The sequence below is a fragment of the Leucopleurus acutus genome, assembly GCF_964270905.1.
Source record: "Leucopleurus acutus genome assembly, chromosome: 14".
NCBI lineage: Eukaryota > Metazoa > Chordata > Mammalia > Artiodactyla > Delphinidae > Leucopleurus > Leucopleurus acutus.
This window is the reverse complement of record NC_139156.1, coordinates 9191058-9208152: the sequence shown is the minus strand read 5'-3', so window position 1 is coordinate 9208152 and position 17095 is coordinate 9191058. Positions and strand designations below refer to the sequence as shown.

Genomic DNA, 17095 nt, shown 5'->3' with positions numbered 1-17095 from the left:
CATCCCAAGTGCCTTGTACGCTGAGCAGACGTCTAATAATGAATTTTAATTTAAAATCAGAACAGCTTCTGATGATCAAGAAATACACCGGCACCCCACTTTCATTGTTTGACGTGCATTCAGAATCTAGCTTGACCGCGGAAACCACAGGCAGATGTGGATTCAAGAACACTGTCATGTGAATATACAGAGTTCAACTGAAGGCACCTCAGCTTGTCTTTGAAGGAGTAACAAGGTGGCAACATTTATATGGTTTATTGCGATAACCACTGGCACTCCAATATAAAGCTCCCCCCGCTTTTTTAAAGAAAATATAAAGGTGGAAAATACAGTGTACTTCCCATGAAGGAATGGAAGGCATAGAGCCCATCCTAGGCCCTTTGCCAGACCTGAGTCCAAAGTGCGGGCTCTGGCGCCCCCTGCAGGCCAGAGCCTCCCTCTGACGGGAGAAAAGGGAAACCCACGGTCAGAGAGTAGGCAAGGGTCCCAGGGTGGCAAGACCGCTTTAGATAGTTGTTAAACTTGTCTCTTTTCACATGTCTTTCTGGAAGGGACAAACTCAGAGCTGAATTTTGCAACTTTAGACATGAAGTTAAAGCCTCTCCGACACATGCTGCTCTAAAGAATAATTATATTTAGTTGTACAAGTGCTGGCTTCAGAAGGGAACTTGTCTGATTTCCCAAATGGCCAGGAATGAACTTTTGCTCCTGACAGGGTATATAACTAAATGTCATATGACATTTAGTGACAGTGACAAACTTGCTTTTTTTTTTTTTTTTTTTTTTGCGGTACGCGGGCCTCTCACTGTTGTGGCCTCTCCCGTTGCGGAGCACAGGCTCCGGACGTGCAGGCTCAGCGGCCATGGCTCACAGGCCCAGCTGCTCCGCGGCATGTGGGATCTTCCCGGACCGGGGCACGAACCCGTGTCCCCTGCATCGGCAGGCAGACGCTCAACCACTGCGCCACCAGGGAAGCCCCTATTTTTGTTTTTAAGAGTAAGGTTGTCTTACATTTTAGGGCTTCTGTTTAGGCCGCTATGGGGTTATTTCTGTGCCTGTTCTCGCAGAGGCACCCACGGCTGGTGGGAACTCGTACCAGGCAAGGACAAGTTTGCTTAGGACCATCACAGCATTTGGGAGGGAACGAGTGCACCCCCCCAGTCTCCACCTGGGGATGCTGCTCTTGTGCTCACCTCCCCTGCGGCCAGATGATCATGACCACGGGGCTGCAGGGGCGCTTGTTCACCTGTGTCCTCTTGGCCATTTGGGCTGGTTGCTCCTGGCACCATCCTTCTTTCATCACAAGTACGTTTGCTGGACTTCCGTCCCCTGGACCTTTCCTCCATTCCACGGATCTTTATTGATGCTACTGATGCTATAGTTAACACCAAGCCCTGGGAAAAGAGAGATGCTTAGACATCACCCTTTCCTTGAAATGCTTACAGACCACCAGGTGTGAGACTCTTGTCTCTGGAAAGGTCACTCTTACGAGACGGTAGGCACATCAAACAGCGTGAGAGACCAACGTTCTTATGAATTTGCTGCTTCATGAAAGGCACAGCAGGAAATGGTCCTGTGGTTTGGGGAGTGGAGAAGCAAAGCGTGACAGGAAGTGCTCCAGCATTGCCATGGCCTCCACTCCAACCCCCACACACACCACCACCACGTTGTTGTCCATATGAGCCTCTGGGGAATTTCCTGCCCCAGAGGTCAGAGACCTGCCGCAGCCATAACTCTGGATCTCTGTTGCTTCAGGCTCCAGCAGCTTCAGACACCAAACTGCAGTAACTACTGACCCATCCAAACAGCACAGTGAAAACGAATCCTACTAGCCCCTCCCACGACTGCCTCCCCTGATTTCTCCCAGCAAGAGTGAGAATGAAATAGAACAAGCCAGAAGGGTCCTGAGCCACGGAGACCAAACTCAGCTTAGCCATACAGCAGGGGCAGGGGGCCATCCAGACACCCCCATCTTTCCATAAGCAGCAGCTCCTGGGAGGCACCAGCACACTGTGGTCCCCATCACGTGGCAGAGGAAAGGGGATGTGTGAAAGGAGGGAGTCTAGCTGGTGAAGTGTATCCATCCCAGGGAACGGTAGCCATGGTGATAGGCATGTGCCGTCTCTGTGTGGTTCTGGGAAGGTTTTGAAATCTTGCAGCATCATTTCAGTCTCATTCTCACCCAAAGCAGCAACGAGATTCCCTTAGTAGGTGACGTTTGCCTGACTCTGCTCGCCTGCCTGTCTCTCCCAGGTGGATAATGATACCATCACCTACTCCAACTCCCTCAAAGCAGCTGTTTCGCGTGGCATCATCAAGAGGAGGAAGGACCTCAACATTTACGTCAGCTGCAAAATGCTCCAGAACACCTGGGTTAACACGATGTACATTGCTAATGACACCCTCGAGGTCAAGAACATACAATACAGCAATTTTGACATGAACATTTCCTTTTATACATCCTCTTCATTCTTATATCCCGTGACCAGCAGCCCATACTATGTGGACCTGAACCAGGATTTGTACCTTCAGGCTGAAATCCTCCATTCTAACGCCTCCCTGGCCTTATTTGTGGACACCTGTGTGGCGTCACCATCTCGCGATGACTTTACATCTTTGACTTATGATCTCATCCGGAGTGGGTAAGGAGTGTCTTCATGGGGTGGACTTCAGCCTCTACCTGATAACTCACACACAACCAGCCCAGAGCTCAAGGAAGGCAGACTGGGCTCCCGGTAGCTCCAGCTTAACCAGCCAGGCTGTCACCTCTGGGCATCTGGAGAACTGAGTGGCCATCAAGCAGGTTAGCTATAAAGTAAAATTAGACTGAGTGACTAAATTCCAGGCAAGCCTTAATATGAAAAAAGACATGCCTGTAGTGGGAAAACATTGATTTTGAAGCAGATGGAGGTTGGGATGCCAGCTCTGCCCCGTCCCAGCTGCATCATTCTGGACAGGCAATAGCACCTCTCTGAGCCAGTTTCTGCAGGCATCAAATGAGCGTAGTGGAGCCCATATCACAGCCTGTTGGAAGGATTAAACAAGAAGGAGGAGATGGGGTGCCGCACAAAGAGCCTGTTGGAAGGATTAAACAAGAAGGAGGAGATGGGGTGCCGCACAAAGAGCATGCCAAGCAGGTGGTCCACAAGGAAGGCTGTGAAGGCAGCAGGTGGTCCCCTGACCGCCACCCTCTGAGGAGGGTGCACAGCCCACGGGGTGGGTGGCATGAGGAGTGCAGTGCCTTGTTGAGAGCTGACGGTGACTCCTCTCCTCCTCCAGGTGTGTGAAGGATGAAACCTACCGATCCTACCACCAGCCCTCACCCAACGTCCTCCGCTTCAAGTTCAATTCCTTCCACTTCCTGAGCCGCTTCCCCTCCGTGTACCTGAAGTGCAAGATGGTCGTGTGCAGGGCGTACGATGCCTCATCCCGCTGCAGCAGAGGCTGCATCGTGAGGGCCAAGAGGGGCGTGGGCTCCTACCAGGAGAAGGTGGATGTCGCCCTGGGACCCATCCAGCTGCAGGTCCCGCATGCTGAGAAGAGGAGCCTGGGTAGGTGGCCATCTCCCCACCCCACCATCTGCCGGGGCCCAGGCCCGTGCACCATGGGGACTTGGGTTGCTTCCGTGGGTGTCCCGTTTCCCCTCGAATAGGGCTCCTGTGCTACTCTGGGCGATATGAAGTGGAGCTAGACCTGGTTCTCACCTTCTTCCAAGAGCTTCTGGTCTATGGGGGATGCGCGTGTAGGGTTTGGTCAAGACAGTTCTAATGTGGGACACAGAACACCTGACAGTTTTACCCTCTGGGTTCTGAATACCCAACCTCACACTCATCTGTAAAACAAAAACGTTAATACTTACCTCTTAGGACTGTTGAGGGGGTTACACAAAATACTGTTAGTTGCACTGCTCTGGCCCTTGCCTGGTATAAGCCACTGGCTGCAAAGAACGGTGATGTTGTTACTATCGTTATTGTCACCAATGTTAACGTTAATCATCACATTATTACTTACAATGATGATGACAAACTGTAGCCCTGGAGTAGCGCATGCAATCAGGGTCTGGGCAGGGCCGTGTAGGTCCAGGCAGGACTGGTTTATTCTCACGGCTCCCAGGGGTTGATCCTGGAAAAGCCATTTCATTTTCCCCATCTAGAACGGGGAGCAGATTTCCCACTGTGCTGTTCCGTTGTGCATGTGGGTGAGGAAATGTTTGCCGAGGGAGTCCCATGATTTCTGGTCCAGGCCGGGCCAGGTCAACAAATGTGGTGGCCTTGGTGACAGGGGCAGATGTGGGGCAGCGCTAGATTCACAAATCCTCCCGCAGTCACAGGCTTCACCCTACAAGGATCTTTGACAGCTCTCTCCCCTCAGGGCCCAGATCCAGGCCCTCCCCTGGAAGTCTGGCTTGCTTCCAGCCTCTTTCCTCCCATCTGCAACATTCCAGGCACCTTTGGAAGACCTATTATGTGCCAGGAGACAGAGAACTAAATACATCAAAATCCTTGCCCAGAGGAGCTTCCATTCCAGTGGGAGGGGACACAGTGCGGCCATAAGTCACCTGCATGGTACCCACCACGGGGGCTGGAGCTACAAGAGAGAAGGAAGGCAGGGCAGGGGGAGGGGCAAAGGCGGCCGATGGGGACTCTGCTCATGTCTCTCCTTTCCCTTCTCTTCCCACCGGCACTGCAGTAGCTTAAGTCCAGTGTCCCTCCTGCTGGGACCTTTGTGCCCATCTCCCAAATGGACTCAAATGCCCCAACTCACTCTCCTCCCATCCATCGGGAGCCTTCAGCCAGATCTTATGCCAAAGGCCAGCTCTGACTTCCTGTTCACAAATCTTTGCTCCTGTTGGCTGACAAGACACTGGGAAATCTGCCAGGGCTGACACTCAGCTGCTCCTTGGGGTCTGACCTCAGTTTCCTGAAAGGCACTCTTTTCTCCCTTCTTTTCCCCGCCCACCAAACAGTTCTGATTGCCATCACCCTGCCCTCGGACCCCCGTCCTTACTTCTCTCCCCTCTCCTTCCCAGACCGGACAGAGGTTGACCTGGAAGAGGAGGCCAGCGCCCAGGGGAGCTACCACAGCACCACCATCCTTGCTGGGGTCTTCCTGGTCGTGCTCTTGGCTGTAGCAGCCTTCACATTGGGGAGGAGCACCCGTGCTGCCCATGGCCAGCGTCTGAGCTCTAGGATGTGAAGCAGGAGATAACGCACGATGCTCAGACACAGGCCCCCATGCTCTGGAGCCCGTGAGAGGAGGGAAGAAACCAGTGTCCAGAGCTTGGCACACAGAGCACCCAACTCTGGCCCAGGTGCACAGTGGTGGGTGGTGGAAGAGGGGGTGAGAAAGATGGGAGCAGGTTTTCCCAGAAACACAGACTTGGTGCTGGGACAAAATGTCAGTCAAGCAGGTGCTGGAACCTGAAATCCCACGTGAGGCAGTGAGCCACACGCTAGAAGCAGCAGCGCTTTTTCTAGATAGAATTTCTTTTCTGACTTTTTATGAACCAGCTTCTTTGGCCTGTGGTGTATATCTTAGTGTATATCTTAGCCTTTTCTTATTATAGGACAAGCCAAATAAAGAACTTTTTCAAAGCAAGTGTCGGTTTGGTCACTGTTTCCAGCGTCACATCTAAGCACTAATCCCTTCATGTTAGGTAGGTAACGTGGGCTCCCACAAGGAGTGAGAAAGGCCACGGGGCCCTGCCCTGTCGTGCCCCTGAGGCGGAGGAGAGTGCGGAGTGAGCAGTGGACAGATGGGGCTGAGACAGCTTCACCGCATCCTCCACGCGCAGCCCCTGGGGGTCTTCACGGGCAAGGCGGCTGTGATGGGCAGACAGCCATGCCCACATCAACCTGCCTCCCCTCCCTGGACCCATTACAGCCTCCATACACAGGGCATGGGAGGCAAAGTTGGGCACATTCCCTTCTTGTACGTGTCCTCAATGGAGCAGGTAGTTGTAGGAGGGCTGAGGTTGGCCCAAGGGGCCTGGGGTGGTGTCAAGCTTGGGGTGTGGGCTGAGAGGGTGAAATGTCAGGAGCTCATGGGGGAAACAGGACAGAAAACTCTCGACCGAGACCCGCAATGACCCATGACATGTCTGCTACCTCCCACATGGCCTCCCGTGAGGTGTGAAGTGTGGAGTAGACTTGGTGGAGGGTCAGGAAGTACAGGAAGTTGGAGCCTTTAACATCTGTGTGAAAGCATCTCCCACTAGGTTGACAGGAGACCTGCTTGACACCACTGCATGCGGTTGGCCATCTGACCACTAAAACCTCTGTCCCCTGTCCTTTGGCCACTGGAGCCTCATTTATATCACCCTGGTTTGGGAGGGGCCACTCACCCTTATTTTCCTGGGACCTTCTTGGTTTGGCACTGCTGCCCCTTGTCCTGAGAACCCCCTCTGTTCCCCGACTAACCAGGAGGGTTGGTCAGCCTAAACTTTGGGCAGCAGGGCTAGCGGGGAGCTGGGGTCTAGGTTCCCATGACAACCATGCAATGTAGCAGACAGGATGGAGAAGCAGGCAGGAGACCAGGCCGAAGTGCAGCAGCCGAGGTGGCTGCTACCTGCCTTGATGCCCCGGACACAGGATCTGGGAGACGGCCCTTAGCTCAGGTGAGTGTCTGGTCTTTTTTTTTTTGGTCTCTAGGGGCCAAGACCAGATGGGTGAGAAGACCTCAGGTTTTACTCAGGACTGGATCAAGACCCTGAGTTACGAAAGCATATGGGCCTTCATGACGTGTGTGTGCGTGTGTGTGTGTGTGTCTGTGTGTGTGCACGCGCACATCTGGGGTGGGCTGGATAACGTCTTCCAGCACCATGTGAGGAGCTAGGCCAGCACCACTGATGTTCACTCTCCAGTGTGTGAGCACAGTGACGTCTCTGCCTGCGGGAGAAGTGGAAAAGGGAAAGTGTCTAGTGGGGAAGGGTCCCTGGTGGCTGGAGTCACAGGACCCCATTCTAACAAGATGTCCATTTCAGGAAGAGATTCCTAGAAGGAAGGCTAGTCCTGCTTTGACTTCTCTGTGGAGGGAAGGTCTAGCCCAGAGAGAGAAGAAGCCGTTTGGGAGTTGTCTGCCCTTTTCTGGAGGACCAGCTGGAAACTGCAAACGGGCTGCCTCCGCAAAGCCGCGGGCGCTGAGCCCACCCTGGGGCTGCGCTTTGCGGGAGCGGAGAGCAGTCAGATGGGGCCCAGGGCTTTTCCTTGCACTTGTTCTCAGTTTGTGGCTGCATCTGTAACGTGCCTGACGCTTTTCTCTAACACAGGGAAGCAGACTGACGTCCGCCCTGGAGACAAAGGCTGCTGAACTGGAATTAGGTTTGGCTTGTAGTGGTTGTGGGGGCGCAAAAGCTTATCGTTACCCTCTTAGGGTTTTATGCGGCAGGGCTGCGGCTTCAGTTGACAGAAGACAACTCAACAGGAGGAAAACATACAAGTTTATTTAATGCAAGTTTTACATGACGTGGGGAGAGACTTCATAAGAAATGGAAACCCCCCAAATTGGGAAACCTACTTGCTTTTATATGTGTTTCAACAAAGAGAAACAACGGTGGAAAAGTAATTACACTGTGTGAGGAAGACAAGATAATTAGAATTATTTTACCAAGGTCTCTGTGTATAGAATGCTCTGGACTCAACTTTATGTCCTGATGATAAGGATGTTATTTCCTTCTGGCATCAGGAGGACGCATTTCAATGGCAACTTATCTCCTGTTTTTAAGAAAAAGAAGGAAGGTCAGAGTGCGCGTGAGTGTGTTGTTGCTTTCGATTTGTCTTTTTTCAAGTGTCTTTAAGTCAACACAGTCAATATGCCACATCAACATACTTTCTGGTGGCAAGTTCTGAATTCCTTCAGGGTAAACATGAAAACAGGTTCAAGATTTTAAATAGGCTCAGTTGTTTTAAAGCTAAGTCATTTCAAACTTTAGAGTCACTCAGGAGCCTCTCTGGTTGAGCTGGTGCAGGGCAGTGATCTATAGCCCTCCCGTTCCCAACTGTGATTCTTACAGAGTTGGCTCACCAGCCACTCTGAGAAATGTTCCTTTGCCTTTGGGTAAAAACCCCCCTGAAATTCAGCACATGACTATACGGATAACATGGGGAAATCAAAGGCTCACATGGGTTCAAACAGAAAAGTAATGTTTCTAAGATCTGGAAACACTGATGACACAAAAATGGCCAGTAGGTTGAAGCTCAGGGGTCAACTGAGAGCTGGGAGCCGCCGTGTCCTCCACTGACATGACCTGCTGGGAGGGCCAGGAGCCGGCCAACCACATGGGGACTGACGTGCATCCACCCACCCAACGACCACCAGCTAAGGGAGGCTGATGAAGATCTTCTGCTGGACCTGGGGCCCCGCTGTGGGAGACAGAAGGTGGACACAGCGCAGGCACTCCTGGATCTCTGACTGGATCTCCAACTAGATCTGCAGTATCTCTGCAGGAGATCCAGCTGGCCCAGGAAAGAACCACGGGGAGGTGACTGTGAAACCACTAGGACCAGGAGAGGAGAGTGTGGGGACGGAGCATGGGGAGAGGGCTGCGGGAGACACAGAGATCATGAAGATATCCCACTCCAAATGGACCTACAAAACCAAATGACAACACATTTATTGAAGGAAATGCTAAGCATGTTGGCCAAGGAAATCAACAACTGGCACAGAAGTTTACTCTGGGTTAGTGTGTTTGGGGAGATGGTTTTTTGTTTTTTGTTTTGCCTCACGTGTCTAAATGACCAACTTTATTTAATCAGTGACAAGTTTCCTCAAAGGTGTTCTAAAAGCCATTTGGCTCTTTTATGGTTTTTTTTTTTTATATTTTATAATTTTATTTATTTTTTTATACAGCAGGTTCTTATTAGTTGTCCATTTTATACATATTGGTGTATATATGTCAATCCCAGTGAACTGGGAGATTGAGATTATTTTTAACGACGTCAAATTTACATAACATAAAATGAACCATTTCAAGGGTACTTCAGTGGAGTTTGGTGTTATCACCGTGTTGTACAGCCACCAAGTCTATCTAGTTCCAACGCATTTTCATCAGCCCTAAATGAAGCCCACAGCATAAATGGTCATCTCTTTTCCCCTCCATCCTGTTGGAAGACTGACACTACCTTGCCACCATCCATCTGCTTCTGTCTCTACGGATTTACCTCGTCACTCCAGATTAATTTTTAAGAACACTCCTGCAAAGACTGTAATAGGAATCTTGAAGGAGATCAATGGTATCTTGAAGGCATAACTTCTGACATTTAAAAAAATAATAATCTATTTTGAAATAATTTCAAAGCCATATGGGCAAGAATCTTCAACAAAATGTTAGTATGTTGAATCCAATAGTGTATACACACAATCATGTGGAATTTCTTATGGGTATGTAAGGCTGGTTGAACATTCAAAAGTCAATTATTGTAATCCAGCACATCAATAGGGTGAAAAAGAAAAATCACATGATCCTAACAATATATGCATGAAAACATTTGACAAAATTCAACTCATTCATCATCAGTATTCAGGGTAAAATAGGAACAGAGGGAAATTTCCTCAACTTCAGAAAGAATATGCATAAAAACCCCATAGCAGGCATCATACTTAATGATGAGAAATCCAAATCTTCCCATGAATATCTGGTACAGGGCACGTATATTCCCTCTCACCACTCCTTTTCAACATCATACTGGAAAGTTTTGCTTCCAGTATGCAATAAGGCAAAGAAAGTAAGTAAAAAGTATTCAGATTGGTAAGGAAGAGATTAACTTTGTTCACAGATGACATGATCGTCTCTTAGAGAATATGAAAGAACTGTTAAGAAAAAAAAAAAAACCTCTTGGAAGTAATACGTGATTACACCAAGGCTGCAGAATAAAAAGGTTAATATACAAAAGTCAATTGCTTGCCTATATATTAGCAATGAACAAACAAAATTTGAAGTAAAAAACACAATATAATTTACATTAATACCCCAAAAGTGAAATGCTTAGGTTTTAATCAAACAAAATTTTTACGTGATCTACATGAGAAAAACTACAAAACTCTTTTGAATTAAATCAAAGGTTAGCTAAGTGAATGGAGAGATAATCCATGTTCGTGGGCAGGAAGACTCAATATTGTCAAGATTTTAGTTCTTCCCAAATTGATCTATAAATTCAATGTAATCCCATTCAAAATCCCAGCAAGTTATTTTGTGGGTATGGACAAGCTGACTGAAAACTTTATATGTGGAGAAAAATGACACAAAATAGACAAGAAAATATTGAAGGAGAAGAACAAAATTGGAAGACTGACACTATCTGACTTCAAATTTTCTATAATGCTACAGTTATCAAGACAGCATGAACAACTCATACAGCTTAATATAAAAAAAAAGCTCAATCAAAAAATGGGCAGAAGACCTAAATATCAATAGAAATTTCTCCAAAGAAGACACACAGATGGCCAACAGGCACATGAAAAGATAATCAATATCACTAATTATTAGAGAAATGCAGATCAAAACCACAATGAGGTATCACCTCACACTGGTCAGAATGGCCATAGTTAAAAAGCCTACAAATAACAAATGCTGGAGAGGGTGTGGAGAAAAGGGAACCCACCTACACTGTTGGAGGGAATGTAAATTGGTGCTGCCACTATGGAGAGCTGAATGGAAGTTACTTAAAAACCAAAAATAGTGTTAACATATGATCCAGAAATCCTGCTCCTAGGAATATATCTGGAGAAAACTCTAATTCAAAAAGATACACGCACCCCAATGTTCATAGCAGCACTGTTTACAATAGCCAAGACACGGAAGCAACCTAAATGCCCATTGACTGATGAATGGATAAAGAAGATGTGGTATACATATATATATATATATATACAATGGAATACTACTCAGCCATAAAAAAGAATGAAATAGTGTCATTTGCGGTAATGTGGATGGACCCAGAGATTATCACATTAAGTGAAGTAAGTCAGACAGAGAAAGACAAATATCATATGATATCACTTATATGTGGAATCTAATCATGTATCATGGTATTTACACAAAAATAATTGAAAACTTATGTTCACACAAAAATCTGCACTCGAATGTTATGCAGCTTTATTAATAATTGTCAAAACTCAGAAGCAACCAAGACGTCCTTTGGTAGGTGAATGAATCAATAAAGTGTAGTACATCCAGGAATGGAACATTATCCAGCACTAAAAAGAAATGAGCTATCAAACCATGAAAAGGGACTTCCCTGGTAGTGCAGGGGTTAAGAATTCACCTGCCAATGCAGGGGACATGGGTCCAATCCCTGGTCTGGGAAGATTCCACATGATATAGAGCAACTAAGCCCATGCACCACAATTACTGAGCCTGTGCTCTAGAGTCCACGAGCCACAACTACTGAAGCTTGCGTGCCGCAACTACTGAGGCCACATGCTGCAACTACTGAAGCCTGTGCACCTAGAGCCAGTGCTCCAAAACAAGAGAAGCCACCACAATGAGAAGCCCGTGCACTGCAATGGAGAGTAGCCCCTGCTCACCGCAACTAGAGAAAGCCCACGCACAACAATGAAGATCAAACACAGCCGAAAAAACAAACAAACAAAACCAAAAAAAGAAAAGACAAATGGAAGAAACTTAAAGGCATATTGATAAGTGAAAGCCGCCAATCTGATAAAGCTACATACTTTACCATTCCAGCTATTTGACATTCTAGAAAATGTAAAACTATGAAGACAGTAAAAAGGTCAGTGGTTTGCAGGGCTTAGGCAGGAGTGATGAATATGTGGAGCACAGAGGATTTTGAGGGCAATGAAAATACTCTGTGTGATATTATAATGATGGATATATGTCATTACACATTTGTCCAAACCCACAGAATGTTCGAACACCAAGAGTGAAGTCTAATGGAAACCACTGACTTCAGATGATTATGATGCTTCAATTTTGATTCATCAGTTGTGACAAATGTACCACCCTGATGAGTTATGATGATAATAGACTAGGCTATGCATGTGTGGGGCTTAGGATATGTGGGAAATCTCTGTGACTCCCTCACAATTTTGCTCTAAACCTAAAACTGCTTTTAAAAATAGTCTTATGACAGGAATTTCTTGGTGATCCAGTGGTTAGGACTCCGAACTTCCACTGCTGGGGCCTGCGTTCAATCCCTGGTTGGGGAACTAAGATCCCACAAGCTGCATGGCATGGCCAAAAAAAAAAAAAAAAGGTCTCATGAAAACAAGGGTAATGAGACAGATTTTTAAAATAACTATTTTATCCATTCATCCATTCATTAATTCTTTGATTCAATAAATGTTTATTGTTTGCCCAAAAAATGGTATTAGTAATTCAAAGTGTCCTGCATCAAAAAACCATAGTTTTTTAAAGAAATATAACTCTCACCAAAATGGGTATAGAGGGAACACACCTCAACATAATAAAAGCCATATATGACAAGCCCACAGCTAATACCATACTCAATGGTGAAAAGTTGAAAACATTTCCTCTAATATCAGGAACAAGACAAGGAGGCCCACTCCTGCCACTTTTATTCAACACAGTATTGGAATTCCTAGCCACAGCAATCAGAAAAGAAAAAGAAATAAAAAGAGTCCAAATTGGAAAGGCAGAAGTTAAATGTCACTGTTTGCAGATGACATCGTAGTATACATACAAAATCCTAAAGATAAAACCCAAGAACTACTGGAACTCATCAATGAACTTGGTAAAGTGGCAGGATACAAAACTAATATAAAGAAATCTGTTTCACTTCTATATACTAAACACAAACTATCAGAAAATGAAATTTAAAAAACAATCCCATTCACAATCACATCAAAAAGAATAAAATACCTAGGAATAAACCTAAGGTGGTAAAAGACCTGTACCAAGAAAACTATAGGACACTAATGAAAGAAACTGAAGATGACACAATCAGATGAAAAGATATACCAAGTTCATGGATTGGAAGAATTAATATTGGTAAAATGACTGTAATATCCATGGCAATCTACAGAATCAAAGCAATCCCTATCAAAATACCAATAGCATTCTTCATAGAACTGGAACAAATAATTCTAAAATTTGTATGGAAACACAAAATACCCTGAATAGTCAAAGTAATCTTGAAAAAGAAGAACAAAGCTGGAGCTATCTCTCTGCTGCCTGATTTCAATCTATGTTATAAAGCTACAGTAATCAAAACAGTCTGGTACCAGCAGAGAAACAGACACATAGATCAATGGAACAGAATGGAAAGCCCAGAAGTTAACCCACACATATATAGGCAATTAACGTAAGATAAAGGAGGCAAGAATATACAATGGGGAAAAGACAGCCTCTTCAATAAACTGTGTTGGGAAAACTGGACAGTTACTTGTCCAGCAAAAGAATGAAACTAAACTACCCTCTTATATTGGTCACAAAAATAAATTCAAAATTGATTAAAGACCTAAATGTAAGACTAGAAACCATAAAACTTCTAGAAGAAAACATAAGCTCTTTGACATTGGTCTTAGTAATATTTTTTGGATATGTCTCCTTGGGCAAGGGAGACAAAAGTAAAAATAAATAAGACTACTTCAAAGAAAAATCTTTCACACAGGGAAGGAAACTATCAACAAAACAAAAAGACCACTTACTGAATGAAAGAAGATATTTGTAAATGATATATCTGCTACTGAAATAAGGAAGATATTTGCAAATGATATATCTGCTACTGAACTGAACTTGGGTCCACATGCCTGATGTGCAGCAAAGCCAATATATTGACACTGGGTTGTGGTCAAGGAAAGTACAGCATTTATTGCTGGGTGCTAAGCAAAGAGAATGGGCAACTTATGTTCATATGGCCTGAAATCTTGGATGATTTTCAGGGGAGGGTTTTTAAAGACAGTGTGAGGGAGAGGGTCACAGGGTGTATTTCAGCTCATGCACAATTCTCTGGTTGGTTGATGGTGAGGTAACAGTGTGATGTTTCAGGAATCTCAATCATCAACCTTCTGGTTCAAAAAGGTCTGGGGTCTACATACTGGTGGTCAGCATACAGTTAACTTCCTTCACCTGGTCGGGGTTTTAGTACCTGCAAAACAACTCAAGGATATGGCTCAGGATATTCTCTATAGCCCTTAAGGAGGAACTAAAGGTCCTTGACTTTGTTTTATGGTTAAGCTCTTATTATGTTGTCTTGCTTGATTGCTTTCCTTTGTTTCTGCATATTCTCACTTCTCTGATTAAATTTGTTCTTTGGAACTCAGGGAAGGTGTAGGATGCTAAATCTTCTCTCCAAACAAGAGGAGGGAAACAGGAGGGCGTCTGTCCTCAGGAAAGCCCTATAGGGTCCTATTCTATTTCGTGTCCTAAAAGGGATTAATATCCAAAATTTACAAAGAACTCATACAACTCAACGTGAAAAATAAACAATCTGATTAAAAAAGAGGGTCTGAATAGATATTTTCCAGAGAAGACATACAGATGGCCAACAGGAACATGAAAAGATGCTTAACATCACTAATCACCAGAGAAATGCAAATCAAAACCACACTGAGATATCACCCACACGTGTCAGAACAACTATTTCCAAAAGAAAAAAGATAACAAGTGTTGGCATGGATGTGCAGAAAAGGGAATCCTTGTGCACTGTTGGTGGGAGTATAAGTTGGTGCAGGCACTATGGAAAACACAATGCAGATTTGTAAAAAAATTAAAAATACAACTACAATATTAACCAGCAGTTCCACTCCTGGGTATTTATCTGAAGAAAATGAAAAGATATATGCACTCCAATGATCATAGCAGCATTATTTACAATAGCCAAGATATGGAAGCAATTTAAGGGCCCATCAATAGATGAATGGACAAAGAAGAGGTGGTACATACATACAATGCGATGTTACTAAGCCATAGAAAAGAATGAAATTTTGTCATTTGCAACAACATGATAGACCCAAAGGGTTTTATGATAAGTGAAATAAGTCAGACAGAGAAAGACAAATACTGCATGATTTTGCTTATAGGTGGAATCTAAAAAACAAAACAAATGAACAAACATGATGAAACAGACAGAATTACAGACATAGAGAAAAAACAGGTGATTGCCAGAAAGGAAATGGGTAGGAGGAGGAAAGAAATAGGTGACAGAGATTAAGAGGTAGATACTTTCAGTTACAAAATAAATGAGTCACAAGTATGAAATGTACAGTGTGAGGAATACCATCGATAACTAAGTAATATCTTTCTATGGTGACATCGTAACAAAACTTTGAAATGTACAGGAATATCTCTTCATTATGTTATGTAGCAGGAACTAACAGAGTGTTTAAGGTTGTTGTACTTCAAAAACAAACAAACAAACAAACTCACAGAATAAGATATCAGATTAATGGTTACCAGAGGAGGTGGGTGGGGGAGGGAGAATTGGATGAAGTCAGTCAAAAAAGACAAACTTCCAGTCATAAGAAAAATTAGTACTAGGCATGTAATGTACAACATGATAAATACAATCAACACTGTATGTTATACATTAAAGTTGCTAAGAAAGAAAATCCTTAGAGTTTTTATCACATGGAAAAAAATTTTTTCTATTTCTTTAGTTTATAACTATATGAGATTATGGATGATCACTAAACTTATTATGATAAATATTTCATGATGTATGTAAGGTAAATCATTATGCTATACACCTTAAACTTATACAGTGCTGTATGTTAATTATATCTCAATAAAAGTGGAAGAAAAAATAGGAATTCAGAGATTATTTAATAAAATATGATGGCGGATGCCCTGAAATTATCCAGAGTGAAAAAAAAAAAAGTTTTCTGCTCAAAGGTCATAGTTTCAGGCAATTTTACAAGGAAATATCACTGTTTTCAATCATCTTTATGTTTTTTTTATATAAAATTATTTTATTTATTTATTTTTGGCTGCATTGGGTCTTCGTTGCTGCGCGCGGTGTTTCTCTAGTTGCGGGAAGCGGGGGCTACTCTTGGTTGCGGTGCGCGGGCTTCTGACTGTGGTGGCTTCTCTTGTTGCAGAGCACGGGTTCTAGGCGCACAGGCTCAGTAGTTGTGGCTCGCGGGCTCTAGAGCACAGGCTCGGTAGTTGTGGCGCACGGGCTTACTTGCTCCGCGGCATGTGGGATCTTCCCGGACCAGGGTTTGAACCCGTGTCCCCTGCATTGGCAGGCAGATTCTTAACCGCTGCGCCACCAGGAAAGCCCAATCATCTTTACCTTATTCAAAATATCTTAGAGGAAGTAAAAAGGCTACCCAAATCGTTTTAAATTTAGAATAATCTCATAAAATTATGATCTGATGTGAGTAATAGGCAAGGACAGTACAGGAGAGGAAACTAGGCAAAGTTATGAACATAGATGCAAATATAAGATAAAAGAAAATGGAATAGGATAGAACTTTAGGGAACTGAATTTAGTAGTTTATAAAATATTCTTAAAAAGTAAGGTTTTACATAGATATAGTTGGATACTGCTACTAACCACTTCTTATTTAAATTTATTTAAATTTATCAGTAGATGAGATAATTTCCTTCTTTGTTGGTTTTTAAAGTTTTATTTTTTGTGTGTGCAAGGACTGAATTTGAATAAAATTAGTAAACAAGGGGAAAAAAAAGTAAGGTTTTACCCTAAGAATGCAAACATAATTTGAAATCAGAAAATCTATTAATGAAATTTCTCATATTAATAGAATTAACACTAAAATCCATATTAACACCTCAATGGATACAGAAGCAAATTCAACAAAACTGAATAGCTATTAATGTTGTAACAAAACGCTTAGAAACTAGTCATTGAAGGAAACAAGTTTAAGTTCATAACTCACAACAAGAAAGAACATACAGCAAAACATATAATTTATAACTGAGACGTCAGGAGCAAGCCTAGAACACTACAGAATGACTGTCATCAAGTTTAGTCAACATTGGATTGGAGGCTTTCCTCCAGTATAGCCTATATAGCCTTTCCTCTAAAGAAAAGTGAGATGGAGCAGGTCTGCTCAGCTTGGGGGGCCCAAACAGAAGACAGCTCTTGTTCTTCTGAGTCTCTAAGGAAACTTAGAAGCACTTTCTGTCCTTGGATTCATGAGACCTTAAATG

General features: G+C 44.2%; 1 protein-coding gene across 1 annotated transcript in view; it reads left to right on the top strand.

Moving 5' to 3' along the window:
* DMBT1 (deleted in malignant brain tumors 1) overlaps positions 1 to 17095 on the top strand; it is a gene marked incomplete at both ends in the record, with an annotated part of 99546 nt that overhangs the window by 48868 nt on the left and 33583 nt on the right. Inside the window, 3 exon segments of the mRNA XM_082854440.1 lie at positions 2254 to 2642; positions 3280 to 3551; positions 5030 to 5176. Coding sequence (XP_082710566.1) covers positions 2254 to 2642; positions 3280 to 3551; positions 5030 to 5176 — 808 coding nt within the window.